General features: G+C 41.3%; 1 protein-coding gene across 3 annotated transcripts in view; it reads left to right on the top strand.

The window, feature by feature from the left end:
- The window catches only part of CFAP92 (cilia and flagella associated protein 92 (putative)), a 64826-nt gene that overhangs the window by 11799 nt on the left and 39283 nt on the right, over positions 1-13744 (top strand). For all 3 annotated transcript variants that reach the window (XM_036099687.2, XM_078074482.1, XM_036099683.2), the window contains exons 7-8: positions 237-383; positions 5098-5282. In XM_036099687.2, coding sequence (XP_035955580.2) covers positions 237-383; positions 5098-5282 — 332 coding nt within the window. The remainder of the gene's footprint in view (positions 1-236; positions 384-5097; positions 5283-13744) is intronic.

The raw sequence follows: 13744 nt of genomic DNA on the forward strand, positions 1-13744 counted from the left end.
TGGACCGGGTGGGAGATCAGGACGGCCCTCACGTTCTTCCTGCATGTAACTGACAATCGGTCTGCTATCTACACATAGACACATTTTCTGGTTGCTGGGGAAGGGCAGCCGCACAAAGGACAACCTCTGCCTTCAGGGATCTTCCAGAACCTTGTAGGTATGCATGTATGCTTTCACATATGGTAGCTTGGGTATGAGCTCCTTTGAACGCTTATGTCCTTCCTTTGATTTCACAGTTAAACAGAAAGACTCAGAGGGGAGAAAGAAGAGCCAGAAGAAAAGGAAGAAGTCTCGAGCAGAAGAGGAAACTGACCTCAAGGTGGAAGGAAACTGGAAGCATGGTACCTTCTCCACTGAGCTGGTGGTGATGCCGCTCCTCGCAGGTGCCTACCCCTGGTCCCAACAGGTTCTGGTTGTCTTGTCCTGTGTGGCTAGGATGTCCATAAACAGGATGCTCGCATTGACCAAGCCTCTGTTCTGCCACCTAGCTTCACGCTCACAGTCACTTCAGCAAAAGTGCAGGCAAGCGTCTCTGTTGTACAGAGGAGGAGGAGGAGGCACAGGGAGGTCAGACGTATAGTTCAAGATCACACAGCAAGTAAGGGCGAGGCCAGGGTTTGAACTCAGGCCTGATTCCAAAGAAACCTGTGAGAATAGTTGTGCTGATTTTGTTTGCTAAATAAGATGCTGCTTTTTATAAACACCGTCCTACAGATTTTTATGAAAACATCTGGTAGAGGAAATGAGGGAAGGAGCCAGTATTTCTGTCCCGTCCTGCTCATGGCAAACACTGAGCCTCCCAGTAAGCTTGGAGGGCGGCTCTAGGGGTGCCTGTCCTTTGTCCTGTGAGGAATCAAAACTCGGAGAAGGCAAAGCTACTCACTTGAGGTCACATAGCTCATGGGCAGAACAGGGGTTTCGTTCTTTGCTTTGTAAGATCTATCACAATTTGGAAACTAGGTTTTCTACGGTTTGACAAATAATAAGAAGGTATGCATGTTATATCCCTAGGTTTTGACAATGGAAAGCTCAGAATGTATTTTGGGTAAAATTATATGACTTCATTTTTAAAATAGTAACATGGAGGGGAAACCCTCTTTCTTTTCAGAGAAAATCATTTCAAGCCTATTTCATTGTAGGCAGGTTTTTTTTTTGGCCATCAGGGTGAATGTGCGCCCTCTACTGGCCAATCTGCAGAAATCTAGGCTACTATCTTGAGCTGGAACGAACCCTTGCAGCGGCTTGAGGTTTTACCTCGTGAAAGTCAGCATCAAGTTCCACAGGGGCCAGGAAAATCAAATTCTCACAAGCTCTTGTGTTGTTGATACATCTTGAGGAAATACGATTAATTTTTTAGTTTTCACTTTCTTTTTTTTTTTTTCAAGAATTTATTTATTTATTTGACAGAGAGAGACATAGCGAGAGAGGGAACACAAGCAGGGGGAGTGGGAGAGGGAGAAGCAGGCCTCCCACCGAGCAGGGAGCCTGATGTGGGGCTCGATCCCAGGACCCTGGGATCATGACCTGAGCCGAAGGCAGACGCTTAAAGACTGAGCCACCCAGGCGCCCCTAGTTTTCACTTTTATATGGATTTTTGAAAATCCGCTTTCACCTAAAGTTGGGCCTTTCAGGCTGTCTTAGCTTTCCCGTGGCATTGGAGTCTTTTCTAGAGAAATGAATTTTCAGAGACGCATACCCACTCTCAGGCTGTGCCCCAGGAGGACCCAGCCTCTGCACAGCGCTTGCACGCTCCTGCCCGGGGCACACGTCGCTGGGGAACACCTTGTGGGCTGAATCCCCAAGAGAAACCCAAGCCTATAGGTGGGTGAGCTCCGGGTGATCCGCTGACTTTGGGTCGAGGTTGATTTTGCTGCTTAATTTTGCTGTGGGAGGAAGGAGAAGCTCAGATGGTCTCAACCATCCTGGCGTGACTTTTTCCAGCAGGGTGAAGCCCAGAAGTGTCTGGGCTTGCCCTCTCTCTAACCTGCACTGTCACGGCCCTGTAAGGAGACAATGATTCCAAGAGCACCAGTGACAAACGGGCTTTGAATCTTGGCTCAGCCACTGCCCAGCAAGTTGCCCACGTTCTCTGAGTCCTTCGACTCCATGTCCTCATCTGTAGAATAGGGGTGAGAATTTCTACCCCGGGAGGCTGCAGGAAGGATCACGTGAGATAATGTGTATAAACTTGCACACAGTAGGACTCAGAGAGGTTACTGGTGTGGAGGTGGCAGCTGCTTGTTCAGAACATTTGGGTGGGCTGGGTGCAGGGTGCTGGGCCTCCAAGCAAGGAAGGCAGAGAGGTAAACCTCCTCCCTTGTGCCGATAGTATGGTTTATGGTCCTAAGCTAAGAAGGACCTTGGCTCGGCAGGCCAGCTGGATGTTTGTTTTTGCCATAGAATAACAGCATAAGATCATTCCAAAACCAGCATGATAATTTTTGGTAATCATCTTCGATTTCAAATTAGGCCCTAGGCTTTGCATCCCCTAGTGGTGAATATTTGTTGGCCAGTGACCCATTAAGAGTTTCGAAAGACTCTGGAAAGAACTCTTATTTTTTGTTGCGTAGTGGAGGGGCCAACTGTCACCAGGCAGGCCTGGTTTGGACATGGGTCCCACCGCTTATTGGCCAAGAGACCTTGGATGACTTCTGAACATTTCCGGACCTTAGTTTCTCTGTCTACGAAGCAGAGACGGTAGCAGCCACACAGGGCTGTTCTGAGGATCCAGTGACGTTAAGGCACGCTCAAGTCTGGATGTTGTAGATGCATGCACCTTGCGGGGTCCGTTCCCGGGCTCCTTTTCTCTTACTCTGGAGCTGGGCTCCTCAGCCTGGGCACTTATGCCCCCAGGGGGACATTGGGTCATATGAGGAGGTAGTTTTGGTTGTCACAGGTGGGAGCAGAGGGAAGCTGCTGTCCCGTAATGCACAGGACAGTCCCCACAGCCGAGAATCTCTGTCCTCAAGTATCTGTGGTTTTGAGTTTGTGAAACCCTACCCTGGAGTTGTGGCTGACGCCTCCCTAAATTTCTGAATGATGATTTGAGTGCACGTTTGCACTGGAGATTTCTTCTCAACGGGGCAATCTTTTCCATGAAAAGGTTTACAGAGTTCTAGAATACAAATCATGATTAGTTATGGCCTTAATGAGTGAGCTTTGTTGAAGAGAAAGTCGTGGGAGCCCTGGGGGCTGCCCCCAGGAGCTGCACGTGGCCCCATGCTCAGGCCCGTGCTCTCAGCTGCACACCCCGGGCCCGTGACTTGTTTTGGAAGGGAAGCTCTTTCTGAGCATGAGTGACTGGGCCTTCGTGTGCCCTACAAATACATTTACAAGCCTTGTGAAAGGAGCAGAGCTGATCTTTTTGAGCACCCGCTATATGCTAGGCAGTGTTCCCAGCAACTTCTCCTACATAAACCCTCTTAATCCTTCACCCTAAGCATGGTGGGCTCTCTGCCCATTTTGCACAGGAGGAAATTAAGCCCCACAGAGCCTCTAACTTGTTGTAGGCCATGTGACTATAAGATAAGAGAGCCAGGATGTGAGCCTAGGACTCTCTGTACAGCTGGAGGATTTGATCTCCCCCCCCCCCCAGCCCCCACACCGATATGTCTCCACCTGGTAAAATGTATGGACCCCTTTCATGAGAAAAATACTCTCCCAGCTATGTGTGTGCCACGTGGTGGCTCCGTTCACCCACTTGCGCCTTTTCCCTACTTGCGCTACCACAACACTGTCCTAGCCGGAGGTGTGCCGTGTTTGATTCGGCTCCGATGTACCAGTTATGATCTACATCAGGACCTATGCTTTTCTCGGTGGACCACACCTGTTAAAGCAGCACCACTGGCCTCCATGACAGAGACCCTGGCATTATGTGTTCTTGAATGTGTTCTGTTCTAAAGTAATTGCCTGGAGCAGCACTCTCCAAGAGGACTTTCTGCAGTGATGGAAATGTTCCAGATCTGTGTTGTCTGGTCCAGTAGCTCATAGCTACACATGGCTACTGAGCATTTGAAATGTGACTCATGTGATGAAGGAACTGCATTTTAAATTGTATTTAATTGTATTTATTTATTTACAAAGATTTTTTAAATTATTTGTCAGAGAGAGAGTGCAAGCTGAGGAAGAAGCAGGCTCCCCGCTGAGCAGGGAGTCTGATGCAGGACTCGATCCCAGGACCCTGGGATCCTGACCTGAGCCGAAGGCAGATGCTTAACCAACTGAGCAACCCAGGCATCCCTAAATTGTATTTAATTTTAATTTTAATTTAAGTAGCCACAAATGGCCAGTAGTTACTATACTAGAACAGTGGTTCTGAATCACCTGGGGAGCTTTTATTATGTTTTTTTTTTAAAGATTTTATTTATTTATTTGAGAGAGAGTGAGAGAGCACAAGCTTGGGGGCGAGGCAGAGGGAGAGGGAGAAACAGACTTCCCACTGAGCAGGGAGGCCGACGTGGGACCTGATCCCAGTACTCTGGGATCATGACCTGAGCAGAAGGCAGACACCCAACTGACTAAGCCACCCAGGTGTCTCACTTGGGGAGCTTTTAAAAACCCTAGCATGGGGACGCCTGGGTGGCTCAGTCGGTTGGGTGTCTACCTTTGGCTCGGGTCATGATTGGGCTCCTTGCTCGGCGGGGAGTCTGCTTCTCCCTCTGCCTGCCTCTCTCCCTGCTTGTGCTCTCTCTCTCTGACAAATAAATAAAGTCTTAAAAAATAAAAATAAAAATAAAAACCCTAGCATGGAGGCTACATCTCAGACCAAGTAAATCAGACTGCTTGAGGGTACCACCTAAGCATCGATATCCCTATAGATGATTCAGGAAATGCTTATATTACAAGATGATCATCAAGATTAAATCACAACAATTAAATTCTCTTAGGGAACTTATGGGACCTCAGTTTGAGAAACTGGCATATAATATGCTGGTAGTAGGTGTTTGCCAATTCCTTTTTTTTTTTTTTTTTAAGTTTTCTTCTTTTGGTTATAATTTAACATTGGCTCTTCTCAGGTTGCCTGAACCCTTTGTACTTGTTTTGGGCTGTCATGAGTAACAGTCTAATGCTGTGTGTATTTCCCTCCCCACCCCCCAGGATGGCAAACTGTTGTGAGTCGTGGCAGGGGGAAGTCTGCCAGCATTTTAGATTGTTTTTTGACTTTAAAAACAGAAGTTCCTATCATGACTGAGGAGCAAAAACAGGACTTAAATCCCCTGACCATAAAGATCAAGTGTGTTTCCTGCCTTCCATCACAACCTGTTCCCCTCCATGAGCTAGAGGTAAGAATGAGCCAGAAAAACTGATTGGAGAGCTCTTTTTCCCATCTGGTTGCCCATTACATGTCATCTCTAATTCCCCTCAGTGGCCTTCTGTGAGATGGATCATCATCCCCATTTCACCATTTAGGATCTCACAGCAAGACATGAGAGATTAGGTTCCTGGGTTTAGGAGCTACCAACTCTTGATGTCTCCCCACTACACCAAAGGTGTCCTTCAGATGCAGGTAGTGATCCTCCCTTCAGAAGGAGCCCCCAGATTTCATGGATACAGCAGCAGTGCTCACATAGATGCCACTCATTTTGAACCAACTAGGTATAGTACTGATGTTTATCCTGGGAGTTCCCTTTTTCCTATTGTAGGATCCTTTTTTCCTGGATTCTGTCTTCCTCTTGCTTTGTTTGCTCTCTGATTTTGCTGGAACACATCTTCCTGTAGCTTCTTGAGAAAAGGTTAATGAGAGATACTTGTTTTGAGGTCTCACGTGTCTGAAAATATCTTTATTCTACCCTTACACTTGATTGATATTTTAGCTGGGTATAGAATTCTCATTTTCCTTCAGTTTTGAAGGCATTGTTCTATCCTCTTTTATGTTCCATGTTGAACCTTTGTATTTGCTTTTTTTCTTCTCTCAAAGCTGTAGGATCTTCTTTTTGTTTTCTGAAACTGCTTGATTATGTGTCTTGGTGTGGGCATACCATATATTATACTTCCATTTTGAAATAAAAATTCAGAGGAAGTTGCAAAGGTAGATCCTATGTACACTTTGCACAGTTTTTTTCAGTGGTTATGTCTTATATACCAATAGTATAATATCAGAATCAGGATATTGATAAATGTGTGTGTAGTTCTCTGCCATTTTATCACATGCATGGATTTATGTAACTGTCACTGCACTTAAGATACAGAACTATTCCACCACCACAAAGTTCTCTCATGCTACCCTTTTATAGTCACAACCTCTACCTAACCTTGCACCATCCCTAACCACTAACGTGTTTTCCATTTATATAATTTTGTCAGTTTGAGAATGTTATTGTTGTGGGTTGAATTGTGTTCCCTCAAAAAGGTATGTTGAACACTTAACTGCCAGCAACTCAGAATGTGACTTTATTTAGAAATTGGGTCTTTACAGAGTTAATCAAGTTAAAATGAGGTCATTAGGATAGGCCCTAATCCAATATCACTGATGTCCTTATGAAAAAGGGAAATTTGGATGTAGAGACCAACATAGACAGAAGACAAAGAATATATGAAGAGATGTAGGGAGAATGCCATGTAGTGAGTAGTTATGTTGTCACAAGCCAGGAAATGTCTGGGGCTACCAGAAGCTGGAAGAGGCAAGGAAGGATGCTCCCTTAGCAACTTCAGAGGGAACATGGCCTTGCTGACACCATGATTTTGCACTTTTAGCCTCCAGAACTGTGAGACAATGAAATTCTGTTGTACTAAGTCACCCAGTTTGTGGTAATTTATTATGGCAGTCCTAGGAAATGAACAGTTATATAAATGGAAACATCCAGTATGTGACCTTTTGAGATTGGCTCCCCCGCCCCATTCAGCATAATGCCCTTGCATTTAGCTGAGTCATTTTTTTAATTTACTTTTAATTGTTTTTAAGACCATTTACATTTAGTGTAATTATTGATATTTTAGAGCTTAAGTCTGCCATTTTAATATTTTCTGTTTTCTCTGGTTTTTGTTTTCTTTTTCCTGCCTTCCTGTGGGTTTTTTAGAATTTAATTTTGATTTATATTATTTTTATTTTTGAATGTATAGGTTTTTAGTGGTTACTCCAGAAATTACATTATGCATACATAACTTATCACAGTCTACTGGTGTCAACATCTTTCCAGTTTGAGTGAAGTATAGAAACCTTACCTTCCTTCAAATCTGTTTACCCTATCTCATTTATAATTGTCTTAAATATTTCCTCTATATAGACTGAGAACCACATCGGACGATGTTATACTTTTTGCTTCAACTGTCAAGTGTAATTTAGAAAACTCAAGAGGAGAAGGAAAGTGTATTGTATTTACCTATAGATTTGCTCTTTCTAATGTTCATTTCTCCTTTCTGATGTTCCAAGATTTCTTTTTCTTTTTCTTTTTAAATTATTTCTGTTTCAGGAACTTCCTTTAGTCATTCTTTTAGGGTAGATGTGCTGACAACAAATTCTCTTAGTTTTTCTTTGTCTGAGGATGTCTTTATTTCTCCTCTATTCCTGAAGGCTAGCTTCATTTGATTTAGAATTTGGGGTTGACATTTCTTTTTATTCAGCATTTGAAAAAAGTTATGCCACTTCCTTTTGACCTCTATGGTTTTTTGATGAGAAATCAACTGTCATTTGAGTTGTTCTTTCCCAATACGCTGGGTGGCACTTATCTTTTGCAGCTTTCAAGTTTTTTTTCTCTTTGTCTCTGGTTTTCAGAAGTTTGACTGTGATGTCTCAGTATAGATTTTTTGGGGGTTTATCCTGTTGGGTTCACTCAGTTTTCTGAGACTTAGGCTTATGTCTTTTGCCATAAAATCACAAATTTGGGAAATTTCAGCCATTCTTTTTAAAAAATATTTATTTTGAAGGGGGGGCAGAGGAAGAGAAAGAGGGAGGGAAGCGGACTCCTCGCTGAGCATGGAGCCTGACGTGGGGCTTGATCACAAGACCCCAAGATCATGATTTGAGCCATATACTCATATAAGTATATGAGAGTCATATACTTAACTGACTGAGCCACCCAGGCATCCCAGCCATTATTTCTTTAAATACCTTTTAGCACTACCCTTTTTCTGCTCTCCTTCTGGGAATCCAATGTCATTACTATTAGTTCATTTATTATAGTCTCACAGGTCCCTGAAGTTTTGTTCATTTGTTTTTAGTCTGTTTTCCTCTATGTTCTTCAGATTGGATAATTTATATATTTTTTTTTTTTTTTAAGATTTTATTTATTTATTTGAGAGAGAGAGAGAGCGAGAGAGAGAGCACATGAGAGGGGGGAGGGTCAGAGGGAGAAGCAGACTCCCTGCTGAGCAGGGAGCCCGATGTGGGACTCGATCCGGGGACTCCAGGATCATGACCTGAGCCGAAGGCAGTCGCTTAACCAACTGAGCCACCCAGGCGCCCTGGATAATTTATATTGTTTTATCTTCAAGTTCACCAAGTCTTTTCTCTGTCCCTTCCATTCTGTTATTGAGCCCATCCACTGGTTTTTAAATTTTTAGTTATTGTATTTTTCAATTCTAAAATTTCCATTTGGTTCTTTATATCTTCTATTTCTTTGATAGGACTTTTAATTTTTTTCATTTGATTCAATCATGTTCACACTTGCTTTAAAATTCCTGTCAGATAATTCCAAGATGTATCATTTTGGTGTTAGCATCTGTTGATTGTCATTTCTTGTTTAAGATGGGATTTCCCTGGTTCTTGGTATGATAAATGATTTTTAAATTATATCTTCGACATATTAAATATTAAGTTATGAGACTCTGGATCCTATTTAAATCTTCTGTTTTAAATGTTCTGCCAGTGGAAGAAGGGGAATGCTGTCTTATTTCTGTCAGGTGGAGGTGGCAGGCCAGGTTCCCCACTCAGCAACCATGTCCTAGGGGCAGGGATGCCTTGCTACTACATGCTTCCCACATGATCTTCGCTAACCACCACAGTGGTGGGGAGACCACATTACTGCTGGATGGTGGGGAAAGATTTTGGCTTCCACTCTGCCTCCCTCGATGCCTTGTTACTGCTGGGCAGGGGTGAAAACCTTGACTCCCCACTTGATCTTTTCTCATGGCACCCAAGTCAGGGGAATTGTTACAGTCGGACAAGGGTGGAAATCTGGGTTTCCCATTTGACTTTTGCTTATGGGAGTGGGGTGGGCCTGGTTTTCTTCATGGTGCTTGCCTGGGGTAGGGCAGTTACTAGCCTAAAAGTTTTCTGGCTCACTAAGCTGCCCCATTCTTGTTTCTTTGGCTGGAGAGAGAAGACTTTGGGATTTTTCCTACCTACTCCCATTAGCATTTCTGAGTTTCTGTCTTCTCCAGCACCTAGTCTAGAATATGTGAGACAAGTAGAAACCCCAGAGAACTCATCACTTGTTGTTCCTCAGGTCCCACAGTCCTTAACCTTCTTCTCTCCATCCTTCTGAGTCTCCTTATGTTTGTTTTACATATAAAGCCCAGAGTTTAAAGAATCTGTACTTAGCAGGAGAAATAGGAAAAAGTGTGTCTATTTCATTGTGGTCCAGAACAGGAAGCCTGTTGGTATAGAGATGTAGATATACATTTAAAATTTTTAAAAATATTTTATTTTTAAGTAATTTCTACACCTAATGTGGAGCTTGAACTTACAACCCCGAGATTAAGAGTTGCATGCTCCACCTGAGCCAGCCAGGTGCCCCTAGAGATAGATATTTTTTGTTTTTATTTTAATCACCTGGTGCTCATCATGTCACATGCACTCCTTAATTCCCATTACCTATTTCACCCATCTCCCTCACCTCCCCTTTAGGAACCATCAGTTTGTTCTTGGAAGTTAAGAGTCTGTTTCTTGTGTTGTCTTTCTTTCTCTTTTTCCCTTTGCTCATTTGTTTTGTTTCTTAAATTCCACATATGAGTGAAATCATATGTGGTATTTATCTTTCTCTGACTGACTTATTTCACTTAGCATTATACTCTCTAGTTCTATCCATGTTGTTGCAAATGGCAAGATTTCATTTTTTATGGCTGAATAATATTCCATTGTATATATATACACCACATCTTCTTTACCCATCCATCAGTGGACACTTGGGCTGCTTCCATAATTTGGCTATTGTAGATAATGCTGCTATAAACATCAGAGTGTATGTATCACTTTGAATTAGTTTTTTTTTTTTTTTTTTAATTCTTTGGATAATACCTAGTAGTGTGCTTGCTGGATCATAGGGTAGTTCTATTGTTAACTTTTTGAGGAAACTCTATGCTGTTTTCCAGAATGGCTGCACCAGTTTGCAAATTCTACCCACAGTGCAAGAGGGTTCTTCTTTCTCCACATCTTCACTAACTCCTGTTGTTTCTTGTGTTTTTTATTTTAGTCATTCTTTTTTTGGGGGGAGGGGGAGTGTGCGAGCATGGGGGGAAGGGCAGAGGGAGAGGGAGAGAGAATCTTAAGCAGAGTTCATGTTCAAGTTGGAGCCTGACATGGGATTCAATCTCACAACCCTGAGATCATGACCTGAACCGAAATCAAGAGTCAGACACTTAACTGAGCCACCCAGGTGCCCCTGATTTTAGCCATTCTGACAGGTGGGAAGTGATATCTCATTGTAGTTTTGATTTGCATTTCACCGATGATAAGTGGTGATGAGCATCTTTTCTGTATCTGTTGGCTATCTGTATGTCTTCTTTGGAAAAATGTCTGTTCATGTCTTCTGCCCATTTTTAAACTGGATTACTGGGGGGGGGGTGTTGAGTTGTATAAGTTCTTTATATATTTTGGATAATTTTATCAGTTATATCATTTGCAAATATCTTCTCCCATTCCACAGGTTGCCTTTTAGTTTTGTTGATTGTTTTCCTTCGTCATGCAGTTTTTTTTTTAATGTAGTCCCAATAGTTAATTTTGCTTTTGTTTCCCTTGCCTCAGGAGACATATCTAGAAAAAAGTTGCTACAACGAATGTTAAAAAGTTACTGCCTTGTTCTCATCTAGGATTTTTATGGTTTCATCACTCACATTTAGGTCTTTAATCCATTTTTGGATTTATTTTTGTGTGTGGTCTAAGAAAGTGATCCAGTTTCATTCTTTTGCATGTAGCTGTCCAGTTTTCCCAACACCATTGGTTGAAGAGACTGTCTTTTTCCCATTGGATATTCTTTCCTGCTTTGTCAAAGATTGACCATATAGTTGTAGGTTTACCTCTGGGTTTTCTATCCTCTTCTATTGATCTGTGTGTCTATTTTTGTGCCAGTACCATACTGTTTTGATTACTACAGTTTTGTAGCATAACTTGAAGTCTGGAATTGTGATGCCTCCCGCTTTGCTTTTCTTTTTCAAGATTGCTTTGGCTATTTGGGGTCTTTTCTGGTTCCATACAAATTTTAGGATTGTTTGTTCTAGTTATGTGAAAAATGCTGTTGGTATTTTGATAGGGATTGCATTAAATGTGTGGATTCCTTTGGATAGTATAAACATTTTAACAGTATTTGTTCTTCCAATCCATGAGCATAGAATGTCTTTCCATGTCTTTGGGTCATCTTATCTTGAATTTCCTTCATCAATGTTTTTATAGTTTTCAGAGTACAAGTCTTTCATCTCTTTGGTTAAGTTTATTCTTAGATATTTTATTGTTTTTGGTGTAATTGTAAATGGGATTGTTTTTTAATTTCACTTTCTGCTGCTTCATTATTAGTGTATGGAAATGCAATGGATTTCTTTACATTGGTTTTGTATCCTTCGTCTTTACCGAATTTGTTTATCGGTTCTAGCGGGGTTTTTTTGGTGGAGTCTTTCAGGTTTTCTATATATTGCATCATGTCCTCTGCAGATAGTGAAAGTTTTACTTCATCCTTATGGATTTCGATGCTTTTTATTTCTTTTTGTTGTCTGTTTGCTGTAGCTAGGACTTCCAGGACTATGTTGAATAAAAGTGATGAGAGTGGACATATTTGTCTCTTCCTGACCTTAGGGGAATGACTTTCAGGTTTTCACCATTGAGAATGATATTAGCCATGGGTTTTTCATATAAGGCCTTTATTATGTTGGGGTATGTCCCCTGTAAACCTACTTTGTGGAGGGTTTTTTTTCATGAATAATGTACTTTGTTAAATGATTTTTCTGTATCAAAATGATCATATGGTTCTTATCATTTCTCTTATTGTTGTGATGCATCACATTGATTGATTTGCAAATACTGAACCACCTTGCAACCCAGGAATAAATCCCACTTGATTGTGGTGAATGATTTTTTTAATGTATTGTTGGATTCGGTTTGCTATTATTTTTTTGAGGAATTTTGCATTCTATGTTCATCAGAGATAATGCCCTATAGTTCTCTTTTTCTCTGGTATCTTTATTGGGTTTTGGTATAAGGGTAATGCTGGCCTCATAGAACGAATTTGGAAGTTTTTCTTTCTTTTCTATTCTTTGAAATGGTTTGAGAAGAATAGGTATTAACTCTTCTTAAATGTCTGGTAGAATTTTCCTGTGAAGGAAGTGGTCCTGGACTTTTGTTTGTTGGGAGTTTTGTGATTACTGACTCAGTTTCTTTGCTGGTAATTGGTCTGTTCAAATTTTCGATTTCTTCTTGATTCAGTTTTGGTAGGTTATATGTTTCTAGGAATTTATCCATTTCTTCTAGGTTGTCCAATTTGTTGGCATATAGTTTTCATAATATTCTCTTATACTTGTTTGTATTTCTGTGGTATTGGTTATCTCCCCTCTCTTATATATGACTTTATTTAATTAGGTCCTCTCTCTCTCTCTCTTTGTTGAGAAGTCTGGCTAGGGGGTTATCAATTTTATTGATTATTGTTGATGAACCGGTTTCATTGATCTGTTTTATTGTTTTTTTGTTTAGTTTCTATGTCATTTTTTCTCTGCTCTAATCTTTATTATATCCTTCCTTCTGCTGGCTTTAAGTTTTGTTTGTTGTTCTTTTTCTAGCTCCTTTAGGTGTAAGGTTAGGTTGTTTAGTTGAGATTTTTCTCACTTCTTGAGGTAGGTCTGTATTGCTATAAACATCCTCCCTAGAATAATTTTTGCTGTGTCACAAAGGCTTTGAACTTTGTGTTTTTGTTTTCATTTGTTTCCATGTACTTTTTAATTTCTTCTTTTATTTCCCAGTTGACTCATTCATGTTTAGTAGCATGTTATTTAACCTCCATGTGTTTGTGGTCTTTCCAGGTTTCTTCTTGTAATTGACTTCTAGTTTCATAGCATTGTGTTCAGAAAAGATGCATGGTATGATTTCGATGTTCTTGAATTTGTTGAGTCTTATTTTGTGGCCTAATATGTGATCTATTCTGGAGAATGTTTCATGTGCACTTGAAAAAAAATGTGTATTCTGTTTTAGGATGGAATGTTCTTTTTTTTTTTTTTTAAGATTTTATTTATCCATTTGAGAGAGAGAGCACAAGCTGGAGCTGAGGGGCAGCAGGAGAGGGAGAAGCATGCTCCCCACTGAGCAGAGAGCTCAATGTAGGGCTCGATCCCAGGACCCTAAATCATGATCTGAGCTGAAGGCAGACACTTAACTGACTGAGCCACCCAGGTGCCCCTAGTATGGAATGTTCTGAACGTATCTGTTAGATCCATCTGGTACAATGTGTCATTCAAAGCCATTGTTTCCTTGTTGATTTTCTATTTAGATGATCTCTACATTGATGGAAGTGTTAAAGCCCCCTACTATTAATTCATTATTATCAATTAGTTCCTTTATGCTTGTTATTAACTATTTTATGTGTTTGGGTGCTCTTATGTTGGGTGCATA

Source organism: Halichoerus grypus, chromosome 1 (assembly GCF_964656455.1).
Source record: "Halichoerus grypus chromosome 1, mHalGry1.hap1.1, whole genome shotgun sequence".
In the NCBI taxonomy this organism is placed as follows: Eukaryota; Metazoa; Chordata; class Mammalia; order Carnivora; family Phocidae; genus Halichoerus; species Halichoerus grypus.